Source organism: Callorhinus ursinus, unplaced genomic scaffold (assembly GCF_003265705.2).
Source record: "Callorhinus ursinus isolate GAN/ISIS: 27379988/994484 unplaced genomic scaffold, GSC_fseal_2.0 scaffold42, whole genome shotgun sequence".
NCBI classification, from domain to species: domain Eukaryota; kingdom Metazoa; phylum Chordata; class Mammalia; order Carnivora; family Otariidae; genus Callorhinus; species Callorhinus ursinus.
Genome location: NW_027397104.1, coordinates 8,394,229 through 8,407,231, shown reverse-complemented (window position 1 = coordinate 8,407,231; position 13,003 = coordinate 8,394,229). Strand labels below are relative to the sequence as shown.

At 42.6% G+C, this 13,003-nt stretch overlaps 1 protein-coding gene across 4 annotated transcripts in view; it reads right to left on the bottom strand.

Moving 5' to 3' along the window:
- The window catches only part of MOB3B (MOB kinase activator 3B), a 187,774-nt gene that overhangs the window by 110,459 nt on the left and 64,312 nt on the right, over positions 1-13,003 (bottom strand). For all 4 annotated transcript variants that reach the window (XM_073881473.1, XM_025852867.2, XM_073881475.1 and 1 more), the window contains one exon: positions 11,885-12,507. In XM_073881473.1, coding sequence (XP_073737574.1) covers positions 11,885-12,302 — 418 coding nt within the window. In that variant the 5' untranslated portion in view covers positions 12,303-12,507. The remainder of the gene's footprint in view (positions 1-11,884; positions 12,508-13,003) is intronic.

Here is a 13,003-nt window from a genome sequence, read left to right as displayed (position 1 = left end):
TGGGACCCCGTGCCTCTCTGAGACAGTCTCCTTATTTGGAAAACAGGCAAAACACACCTCTCTAAAAAGGCTATTCCAAGTAAGTGGACTTTGTAAAGCACCTAACCTATTGTAGATGCTCCGTAAATGGTGCATATCATTATTACAGCAACTGCATAAAATCAAAGCTAGATAATGACATAATCCACTTAGAAAGGCAGATATGAGATGTACCTCTGACAAAGCAGTAAAACACATTTTATTTGGCATAAGATATTTTTCTAAAGATTTATTTATTTTAGAGAGAGCGAGCATGTGTGAACATGAGTGGGAGGGGCAGAAGGAGAGGGAGAGAGAATCTCAAGTAGATTCCTCACTGAGTGTGGAGCCCAATGTGGGGCTCGATCTCATGACTCTGAGATCACAACCTGAGCTGAAACCAAGAGTCAGACGCTTAACCGACTGTACCACCCAGGCGCCCCTGGCGTAAGATATTTTAAAAACCCCACTTAAAAACTATTCTATCCATAGAATCTGTCTCATCTCTGTCCATTTGCAGGTTGGAAGCACTATGGTCATGCCTATCTAAAGCTGACTAACAGCTGTCTCCAGCACAGTGTCCTTTGTCATGGGGCTCAGTTAATGCTGAATTTAATTATCTATGCTGATGGAAAGAACAGGTCACACATAATCCAAAAGAGCAAATACTTCCTAGATCATTCATCCAATTTCTTTCCCATAATAGCTTACCAGTATTACTTAGGTATCCACTAATGTTGGTACTCTGTAAGAATATGTACCAGTTGATGGTGAGAAGAAATTCAGGACCATGATTCTGATTCAGACAGAACACTCTCTGATTCAGACAGAACACTATCCTGAACTTGAACACCTGTTGCATAATATTTGCAAGGTGAATAACTGGTGGTGGTCAACCAGTCCTCATTGTATGGCACAGTAATTATTTCACAGCAATTCCATTCAAATTTTAGAATGCTGCCTAGATGAACATCAAGAACCACCAATTAAGTGTCTAGTTTGAAGTTGCTCTTTAGGTCGGTATGAACACAGTGCTAAAGAAATCAGAGGGTTCGTTTTTTTCAAGAGAGTATTCGCATCTTTCTTTTGGTGGTCCTACAAAAGTCTGTGAGAGAGAGCCTACATAACTATGAACACAGGGGGAGAAAGGCCATCAGCACTGCTGGGTAAACATCACAATGTTTATGTCCCACTGATCAGTGGGACCCTAAGAACAGTGTTGTCTAGCTGGTTTATACTATCATGATGTCACCAATGTCAACACTGCCACAAGGGACAGCAAACCCTCAATGAAATTTTAATTTGTGTTCATTCAACCAAACTGTCAAGTGCCCAGTAGGTGCAAAGGACTGGCCTCCCCATTGCTCTATCTGTATCAGTGGTTTTCAAAGTACTGTATGGAACCCTGGGGGTTCTTTCATGGGGGTCCTGTCGGGTACACAAAGTCATCACATTTCAACTATTTATCTGTGACCCTGGACTTGAACATAAAACAACATATCACAATACATCAAAATGCAGAAGCAGATAGGAGAGTCCAATTGTCTTCTAAAGAGACATTAAAGAGATTTACAAAAAATAAATAAATAACAATGCCACTCTTCTTACTCTATTTTTTTGTTTTGGGAAACCATTACTTCTCATGGAAAATGTTATATGTTAATACGTGGTAAGTTTATTATTTTTTCAACGAATAAATATTTGTAAACTTTCCTACTTGTAATTTCTAATATGGTAACACTGATAGATACAACCCTTTGGAATTTTCGATAATTTTTAAGAGTATGAAAGTGTTTTGAGACCAAAAAGAAAGGGGGGAAAAAAGAAAAAAAAATTGAGAACCACTGTTCTATATCTATCTCAAATCTTACAGCATCCCAGATCCCTGTTCCAACTTTAGTTGTCTTCCCAGGACTTATCACTGCCTAAAATTGTATCATACATTTATTTGTTATTTTTCTGTTTTTTCCACAAGTCAGTCACTTGCCTATTTGTTCTCAGATCCATTCCCCACCCTTTGCAATACAGGTTCCCCAGGCTTCTGTGCCAAAGACAAGGGGGAGCACTGGAAGGAGAACAGAGCAGGGAACAGATGCCCAAGCACTTTTCATCGCCCTCTCTCCTTTGGACTCATCTTCTTGGCTCCAGGGCTTGTGGACCAGGTCTTTGCTCTGTGCTCCCAGCTCCGGCTGAGCAGCCCTGTATCCCAGGACCTGTAATCCCCTACCCTCCCTTTGTCCAATCCTAGGGTCATGGTGGCTCACACCTTTTGTTATTACTTGCTCACTACACCATCCCAGTTTGACTTTCCAGCTCTGCCCATACTTTGGGCAGAGAGTCATCTCAGGTTCCTCATTTAAAATAGGGATAATAATAATAATAATGGTCAACCAAAGCTTCTGTGAGGATTAGAAAAAAATATCCAGGAAGAACAAAGCACGGTGTTTGGCCCAGAATAGGTAATACATGTTCGTTAATATGACTACTACTGTATTTTAAACTTTGGAATTTTACTGCCCTACAGAAAAAATGGAATCTACTGCTTTCAGCTGGTGTTCAAGTTTTGATTCTTAACTGGGATTCTAATGGATGTGGAAATTATTTTTTTTCCAAGATCATTACTATAATTATGAAATGGTCAATAACTTTTCTCAATTTTTATTTCAGTTGGAAAAGGAGCGTGCAAAGAATGCTGCAGGAGAAATTCTCCTCTGTAATCAGGCATTAGAAGCTGCAGTAAATCACAAGTCTTCCCTTTTTATATCACTGCATAAAGGAAATAAAGCTCAAATTCATTCAGCACTTAACTCTCTGCCGGGAACTCACGAAGAGCTTCATGTGCATTATGACACTTAATTCTCATAATCTTACAAAGCAGATATCATCATTACTACCCCCATTTTCCAGATGAGGAAATGGGCTCAGAGAGGTTCAGGGCTTGCCAAGTCACAGAGCCCATAAAGTGAGGAACAGATTTGAACCTGGACTGATGATGAGCCACTCGTCCTATACTACTTTTGGAAAACAGAAATAAAATCATCAGAACACATCCCATGTGTTTTGACAGTTCCTGCCCACAGATAGTTTCCTAGGGACCTTGGTATATGTCATTAACATATTTGCTCACATTTCTCTTCAAAGACATGGGAAGACAGATGCCCTCAGCTATAGGCTTTTTCTTCCCTACTTTGGGACAGCAAAATATAGATGGTTTATATTTGATGAGGGGCCATAACAGGTAAATCCCTAATATTCAGCAACTTCCTTCCCTCTGCTTCTTATAGGATACACGGTAGGACTTCCTGGCTGGGCCCAGCAACCAAGGTGATGTTGAAGGAAGTCAACCACAAGTAATTCTTGGTCGTCCCCAGATGCTGAGGCTTCACTGTGCTGCCTTGCCAAGCGTCAGCGCTCCCTCACTTCAGCCTGTCATTGCTGGCACCTTCCCGGATGACAGGACTCCGGGGTAAGCAACAAAACAAACACTCAGCAGTTGGCTGCAGAGTCTCCCTTAATCACTGCTCTCCACTCTTGGGATCCTGGGCTGAGTGATACAGAAACACCGAAAACCTATCGCTTCTTTTGAAGAATGAGTTCTCCGTTTCCTGTGAGAACACTAACAATTCATTTTGTCTCTCCATGAAGACAAACACTTTCACTTCCAGAGGCATGCCCTGAGAATCAATGAGACACACCATTAAAGAGGTAGTCACATAATAAAAGGATTCTTTGACAAGCTTTCTTTAAATATTGAACTTTCTCTGAGAAATGAAAATGTGAGCCAAGTAACAGAAAATTCCACACCTTCCTACTTTGGGGAATACATTAGTTCTCCAGGTGGCCACTTAGTGCAAAGTGTTCTGCCAAGCACTGCATCCTGTGGCGGAAACAAGAAGGTGGAATCGGCTTGGTGCGGCCCACACAGGATATGCATGTAAAGCATCTTCTGAAGTCCTACTGTGGACCTGCTCCTGGCCCCAGCAGTCAAGGCCAAGCAGGATTAATCTTATCCCACGCAAGTTTCCCCTTTCTTCTACTGGCTCCAAGAGATGTAGCAAAAGAGGAAGGGAGCATGGATGATCAACTACACAGTCAGATGCTTGATATAATTCGTGGATTTTTATCCGAGGTTCTTTCCCTCTTCACCTCAATTCACCTGACACGTCTACTTCCTCACACTGATACCATGTGATGCTGAGGGAAGCAACGTTTAAAGCATATCCAACACTGAGCTAAGTGTTTGAAATGTAGCATGTTATTTAATACCCTCAACAATCCTATGAAGTAGCTACTGATACACGCATTTTATAGATGAAGAAACAAACTTAGAGAGACTGAAGATTTGCTAGTAAAAGTTGATTACTGGGATTCAAAGTCATGTCTGGCAGACACTAATGCTTTTGTTCCTTTCTACCGCCACCCCACCACCCAGCCACTCCAAACTGGCTCATTTTCCCAGAGCATCCATTTTACTAGAAGAAGACTTAATGGAAAAGCTGATTATGTGAAGGAAAACATGGACAGAATTAGACTATGAAGTTAGCATGAGTTATTAAAGCTAAAATGACAGAAAGGTCCTGTCTACAGAGACCTTACAGACAACACATGTCCCTAAACCTACAGGTATTTTAAAGGAAATGAATCACTCTCTACACATGGAGATCTAGGGCAGGCCAATAATTGGATCTCCCTTCAAAATGACATTATTTAAATATCTATATCCTATCTATAGGGAGGCAGAGCCTTGGTCAGGAGGGCAGAGAGGGAAGGCCTCTGGTATCAGGGCTCTGCAGATGAGCCCTGCTTAGATAAATAAACCTGTGCTCTCTGTAGAAGTCAGTTGGGAATTCCAGTACATGCTTAGGGGTCTCATCCTCACTCCAAATGGCGTGTACCACTGTTCCTTCCAACTCCATACTCTGTTCTGGGCAAGAGTTCTAGTTAAGTCACTTTTGTCCATCCCGTTGCACTTCCAGATATATTTCCACATCCCCTACAGGATGGCTCTGAGCTGGCCTGCTTCTCCAGCAGCATTGACCTCCATAGTGTAGCCTTCCCTGGCTAAGGAAGGACGCCATTTCTACACTCACTAACCACGTTAAAGCAGCAGATGCCCCACCCCCACCGCATTTCAGCTTTTGTTTTTCATCTCTGTTTTCCACTGAATATCACATATCCCTTTTCCCTTCCCAACTGATGCTGAGAAGTAACAACTTGTCACCTGAGATCTGGCTCATTAAAATTGCACAGCACAGGTAATGGAGAACTCAGTGCAGGTTGGGACAGTAGGTAATTAGCCTTCCCTTACAGGGCAGTCTCTAGGTCCTCTGAGCTCCCTGTATCTACTTCCCTTCTTCTCTGCTTCTTATCACAAGGAGGCACTCACCATTTTTCAGAGGCATCTCTTGGGATTTGTTGAGTGGGGGTGGTTATTTAACACTGTCCTCATTAACAGAGCCACCAAGTCACTGCAGTATTGGGTTAACAAGGCAGGGAATTGTGACCATCCAAAATAGACCATCAATTCTCCAGTAGCCAGTGGGGGTGTGGAAGAGTGGATTCAACTGTGTCTGCAAGTTTTCCATGAATATACAACTGAACAAACGTGGGGTCCCAGGCACCCCAGAGGAAGAAAGTTCTTAAAAAGAGCAGAACCGGGGCACTTGGATAGCTCAGTTGGTTAAGCGTCCAACTCTTGATTTCAGCTCAGGTCATGATCTCAGGGTCCTACGAGCAAGCCCCACCTCGGACTCCACACTCAGGGAAGAGTCTGCTTGTTCCTCTCCCTCTGTTCCTCCCCCTGCTCACACACTCTCTCTCTCTCAAATAAATAAATAAGATCTTAAAAAAAAAAAAAGCAGAACCTTGCAGTTCCCATCAGTAATGACCCACTATAATTTCTATCAGACGCAGGACCCTGTCTATTTTCACATTCCTCACTGTGACTGTTGGGTTTGTCTTAGGACTTTTCCCAGAGAGGATTTAACATCTGTAACAAGCAAGGGTAAATCAAGGATGGTATTGGTTCTGGGATAAGAATGTCACAGACCCAGGATGTTGGAGTAGTTGTGACCATGGCTACGGAGTTGGGCCACCTTGGGTCTGATTCCTAGCCCTGCCTGTGAGACCCTGGCCAAGTTACTTAATCTTTCTCATCTGTGAAACTGAAATCATACTATGTGCCTTAGAGGATTGTTTTACATTTTAAATGACATAATATAGGTAAAGTATTTAGGGTAGTACCTGTCCAAAAGATGGCAGCTTTATTATTAGGCCCTCCCAACTAGTAAATTCTTAGAAAGCCAAACAATCTCTTAGATCCCAAAGGCAAATCATGTTTCCAGGGCCTTGGGAAAACTTGCTAGCTCACAAGGCTATCTTGGGAGCTCCATTCCTGGCACTAAGCTACCTGAGAACCCTTTCCCCATCCTCTTGAAAGATCAAATTGAGGTAACCTAGCCCAACACTGATTTTACTGAGTAGCTTGTCCCAGATGTGACCAGTAGGCTATCTCCGCTCTTCTCCACTGACCTGTACCCACCCTCTGCTGAGGTTAGCTGGTTTAACACTGGACATGGGCAGGTTCAGTACTCAATCTTCTGAAAACCAAGTGAGAAGACCCAACCAAATGGCTTTTCCCCTATAGTTAGGTGTTCATCCCCAAAACTCTAGCTCCTTAAAAAACATTGAAATTTCCCAAAGTCTTTGAGAGATGACAACCTGTAGAGAGATTACAACTCCATGAAAGAGCAATTCAGCGATGAAGACTGCTAACTTTTAAAAATCTTGTTGAGTCTTTTATAATGCATTTTATTGTTCTAGGGATACTGTTCAGAAACTGCCCAGTGGTCTCCATGAATTTGGGTTGGTAGTTATGCAGAAATGTATGCAGAGAGAGAAAAGCAATGAACACATTTGTTTCTCAGCACCACTTAGAGGTGATTATGGCTCTGGCTGGTTGTTTCTACTCACACTGCCTCCTTTAATCCTTACAAAAGTCCTGTGAGATCGAATTACAGTTGTCAGTTTACAAACAGAAACGTGTAAGCTCAGCAATTATGTGTTTACCAACGTCACAGAACACCTCGCGAGGGCAGAGCTCCTTGAATTAATTCAAGTCTCTGCAAGTCCAGTGCCAATTCTACCACATGGTAAATACATTTTGCTGATGTACGTTCTGTCTTACCAGTGTTATACAGATTTATATCAAAACTAAAAAATGAGGGAGACCTACAATAAAAAATAAAAAGTTAAAGTTTAAAGCCTAATTATAAACCCACTTCCCTGACACCCTCATGTCTGAAAAGTTCTCCCCACGGACATTTTTATAGTCTCATGTTTCCTGCCACAATATTTTGAGAGAGGATGAAACTCAGCTGTAGCCTAATGCCAAAGGGATGCAACTATTTCCACAATGCACTTGACCACTGAACAAACTACTCATTGTAGAAAACCGTACAGAGCAACCAGACATTCTGGACATTATGGAAGCTGCTCAAACACATGAGCTCTGCTTTGCTCTCTCGGTGCCTAAAATAGGCCCTGCTTCTGAGCAGGTGCTTGACAAGCAGTCATTGAATGAATGAATGAACGAACGAACGGTAGTAATAGGTCATTAGAGGCTCACAAGTGTTTTCACGAGGCTAAGTCATCCCTTCCCCAATCTTGGAATGTAACATGGAAATAGTTACAGTGCCTGGACACACACTCCAGGCATTTCAGAGGTGATTTTTTAAACAGAAGTAAATAAAAACAAACAAACAAAAAAAATCACTTCCTTAAAAGTTACAACAAAATCAGGTTTTGTAAAATTTTCTCCATCCTAGACAACCTCCTAGAACCACTGATTGAGAAATCTTTAGCCATGTGAAGGAAAATCTGCAAAATAATGATTCATGCTCTGAATGGTAGGGGGGGACAAGGGCATGGATTTTTCACTACTCTTGAACCCAAACTCTGACTTCTGAATGACTTATTAGCCGTACAACCTTGGGAAAGCCCCTGAGCTTGTTTAAATGTCAGCATTCTCACTGGTAAAATGGAATATTTAATTAATTTAGTTATTGCAAGAATTAAGAAAGATTAACAGCTTGCACTTAGCAAGGTCAAGAGACGTGAGTCCCTTCCCTTGCCTTTCTTGTTTTCCTTCCCCGCCCTCTCCTTCCCTGACACCCGTCTATTCTAAAACCATAAAGGTAGGTGAGATCATGTAATTAATTTTTAAATGTTCTTATTCCTCCTGTTCAGAGACTTTTTAAAAACATGAGTTGGAGGAGCTCTAAGTTTTCCACTCATTTTTTCCTTAGTGTTAGAACTAAGATATTACGTCCTATTATATAACAGAAAAACAGAGAAGCTGAGGGCTAGAACATAAAAGTTATTGTTAACTGGACAGGCAACAGAATAAAGAAGATGTAGCTATTTTTCTGCTGTTATCTCTAAAAGTGGTTGAAGAGATACAATGGAAGAGGAGGAGGCCTCTGCTTCTGAAGTTACTGCTGTCTTAGAAGCTTTCACAGGGACATCTGTTGACTTTTTCACAAGGGAGGTTAAGGGAATCAACGGGGAGTGGAGGAGACTGGTTCACGAGGGAGCCACATCTGCTTGGTATGCTCCCAACTGAGAACGCTCAACTTCAAAATAGTACGGGTATCCTAGTTAAACGAGGATCCAGGAACAGATGAAAGCTTTTCTTTCCCCCCATGTTTCAATGGCAGAGATCAATAGCTGTTTATATGCTTTAATACCTAACTGAGGGTGAAGCCTTCACATCTGTCAGTATTTTCCGGTCCTATTTCCTTGGATCACAGTGGGGAGGAGGTGAAGTCTGAACCCCTCCCAATTCTCAGGCAAGAACACAGAAATATGCCTGGGATCCAAAGCCATAATGCTAAGCAGAACTCCCCATTTCTCATCCATCCGGGGTCTGCTGTTTGCAGAGAATTCTTCTTTTACTTTATCCTGACAGACATCTTGATCATTTCCATGATAATGACTCACGGCAGAACAAAGATCAAAAAGATGAAAAGTAGGCTGGAATCAGGGGGAGGAAGAAGAGGAGGAAATGAATTCTAACAGAGAAAGTGGCTCCTAAAGATAAGTTTTTTTTCAAAAGATAGCAACAATTTAATCCAAGGGCAAATGACAGAGGTGAGCAGGATGCTGATGAAGACCTTTAGGGTAATGGTGGATGGCAGTGGTTTTTACTGACCCCTAACATTTCACATTGGAAAAATTAAACTCTATGAAGGCAAGGTGCAGGATATACTGAGGATGGTGATAAAGGGATTCAGAGGTTCCGTTTAACTTTTGATCACCAGCACTACAGACATGTTGGGACTTTATAAAGATTATTTTTTCCTCCATCCTTCCATCCATCGATCTATCCATCCATCCATTCAATAACTTGTAAGGCACCAAGACTGGACTTAGTACTGAAATATTTAAATGAATAAAAGACATTCCATAACCTTAAGGGGCTTACATTCTAATGGGTGAAAGCCTTCACAGAGGACATGGTATAAAGGATGCAGGAAAATTCACTAGTTAGAGAAGATGGGGGATTCCAGAAGGAGAAAACCAGACGGATAAAACCAGAGAGGTAAGATACAGACTGTTTTTGGGGGGGAATGAAAAGCATTCTGGGCAGTTAAAGTAAACAGAGGAGTGGCAGGTGCTTAGTACAGGGCAGATTCTTAGGTCTCATCTAAGAGATTTTGATTTAGTTGGGGGAAGGTCAAAGAATTTGCATTTTGAAAAGAAGGCCCACATAAACAAACAAATGCTTGACAACTCTAACTTATATAGATTAACATTTCCCCAAAGATGCTAATGGTGCTTTATCTAAAAAAAAAAAAAAAAGATACAGGTTCAAATTAGGAAATACTACATATTAAAGTATTCCTTTCTCCGAGACTTATAATACACATTAGAATATTAAAAGTCCTGCAGTAAAGGAATTGTTGTCATTCAGCAGTTCCCAACTTATTTTTCATGGACAAAAAAAAAGCACAGTGCACCTATTAAGATCTCTCAGAACTATGTACTATAGAACAAAGGTTGGGCAGAGCTGAAACAGGATTCTGACCAGGTGATTATGTTCTGCAAGTCCACTGAATGGCTAAGGAAATGTCTGGAAAAAGACAGCAAAGTCAGTGACTCTGGGGGATATGGCGGCATCCACTGATTTCCTCCAAGTAAAGTCTAAAACCATCTATGATGTCCTAGTTTCCAAGCCGACTGCCAGAAGCTTCCTTACTCTCAAGTAACACACCATGGCTCTGCGATGTTATTTCTGGTCACCAACTCTATGTGGTAACCACAGCTGCCAGAGACAGCAGAAGTGCCCAGAGTTCAAAGCACCAAGGAGCAGAAAAAGAAGGGGAAAGACAAAGAGGACGTATCCTTGCCCACATTTATTTATCTTTATTGCTATCACATGTTCTGCACAGAGCATTGGAAGTTGGCAAAATTCCTCCTAGCAACAAAAGAAGCCTCTGACAGTCAATGAAAGTACAAAAAGATATGAACCGAAGAACTTCCCATCCCCCTGTGGTGCCTGTTATATGGCTGGGGGAGTTCTGGAACCCTGCCTTCTTCCTCCTGTGCTGGTGAGCCAAGGGAGTTTGCCGGAGCGCACACACCACCTCCTTCCTTAGCAAGGAACAGCACAGAGCAAGAGCAGGACAGAGCTGGACAAGCAAGGCAGCAGAGTGGTTCTGAGCAAATTGGTTTGCGTGCTGAATATTTCAAGACGTACATGCAATGTATACACTTTTCTCCCCCCTGGTATTAGCTTAATTACTTCCATACCCCGCCCCCCACCCACCTCAACTTCCCATATGCCACATGGAGACACACACATCCCATCTAGAGGGGATTTCAACAATGTGTTCCAAATGCTTCTTTTATATCCCAAACCAGAGCTTTTTAATACTACTGTCCAAGAGCACAAGTATTTTCTCTATCATTCCACAAATAATTCCTGAGTGCCTACAAAGGTTCCAGGGCACCGTGTTAGATACTGGAAACACAAGAGTGGAAGTAGGAGAGTGCTCATTCCTATTGAATCTCAGGCCTAAAAAAACAAAACCAAACCAAACCTGAATTTTAAATTCAGCCTGTCAGTGCATGGAAAATCCAATTATCAGCAGCATAAAGAAATATAAAAGGGAGATAAGGTTTAGTCCTTCCCCTTGAAGAGTTTTATGGCTCAGAGCGCCAAGCAAATGAAAGCATTTGCATTTCAAGTGTCCCTAGTGGGTCCAGCAGCTTACACAAGAGTCCACAGTTAACAGTACAGCCTGGAACTAATAACAAATGATCAGGAGTGGGCAGAACAGAATGCCAGGACCTCTATTTCCCCAGAATGCCAATCCCTGTTTGATTGATTCCCAAACAAGCCCATGGATTCTCACACTGGGATTCCCTAACCTGAGAGATGAATACCAATAAATGCACTAGAGTTAATGTAACTTTAACTAATTAGCCAAAAAGTGAAAATTCTACCAGGATAACTGCGTGGGTCTGGGGCCTAGTCCTAAGGAAGCCAGCCAAGATCAAATCTAACATCTCACCAAGGCAATGTTCCCTAACATGTGGTATGTGTACCACTGAGGCCCACAAAATAATTGTAAGTAGTTCACAAATGGTTTTTTGGTGTTTTGGTGGGTTTTTTTGTTTTGTGTTTTTAAATTTCAAGGAGGTTCTTAGATGTGGAAAAAGACACTGCTGGTATGGTGGAATTTAGGGAAATATCGATAGGTGTTCCCCAGCATTTAAAGACAGTCCTAGAAGAAGCCTCTGCAAACTTTCTGAACTTGGGTGGGATGCAGCAAAATAAGCAAGAAGCTGGTCACGGACTTACCCACACAGGTTGGAAATATGTCCTCATTGTTGATCTGGACCTCGATCCAATCCATAAGAAGGTTCATGTACTGAGGAGCTGGGAGGGCAGTTGGCTTCTTGTATTTGAGGTCATCCTGCCACCGATACTCATATTTGGGGCCCCCCGACATCACGGGGCAGGTCTGCTCGGTGCAGAACTCACAGATGGTGCCATAGATGAGGTTGATCCGATTGAAGAAGTCCACCACGTGCACCGCCACCCAGTCATTCTGGTCCTCCCCACTGGGCAGCTGCACAGCGGCCTTCAGATCCACGCCTGAATTGAGGGACGCCTGAGCCCGTTTGTGGAGCTCAAATCTCTGCGTGCCAGGTTCAAATTTCCTCTTGGGCCGGAAGGTCTTGTCCTTGTTGAACACCTGCTTCAAGGCTATGGACATGGTCTTCTCCTTCTCTTCCTTTTTTTTGCAGGAAGCAAAAAGGCACCTAGAACTTCTCAGGGAGAGGTCACAACCCAGCAGCGCTTTCCACTGCCAGCCCTCTGGCCCCAGGCTTGCGGTACGCAGCTTTTAATCTCTTTTAGGCGGCCCCTTCCACCTTCCTCTTGACTAGTCTCCAAGAGAACCTCATGTTTCTTTCTAAAGGCTGAAGAGAAAAGGGTCTTATTAGTACCCAGTTTGCATGTAAGAATGACAAATGCTTAGATCTGATTTCCACCTCGCTTCTGTCAGTACCTACTTCTACCCAGGTATAAGGATATTGAGGACACGCCAAACCCCCGAGCATCTGTAATGGTGATTCAAACCACACAAATAACTCTTTTTCTTCATGGCCTTGGTCAAATCTCTGGCAACTCTTCCCTGTGTGGATGTAGGCTAATGGACTCTCCAAGAGGTTAACATGAACATGTTAGTCAAGGGCCCATCCCCATCCCACATAGGCCCCTTTATAGAGCACTCCCCACTGCCTTTATTGAGTAAGCATGGAATCACTACCCCATGCCCTTAAATATAACTGGTTGGAGCAGGGGTGGCTATCACACCATGCTGGCTAATAAGTATATCTCTCCTCGGAATTTGGGATCAGGGCTCAGCCTTTGTCAGGCATTGTTCCTGAGAAACAATGAAAACTGGGCCTGGTT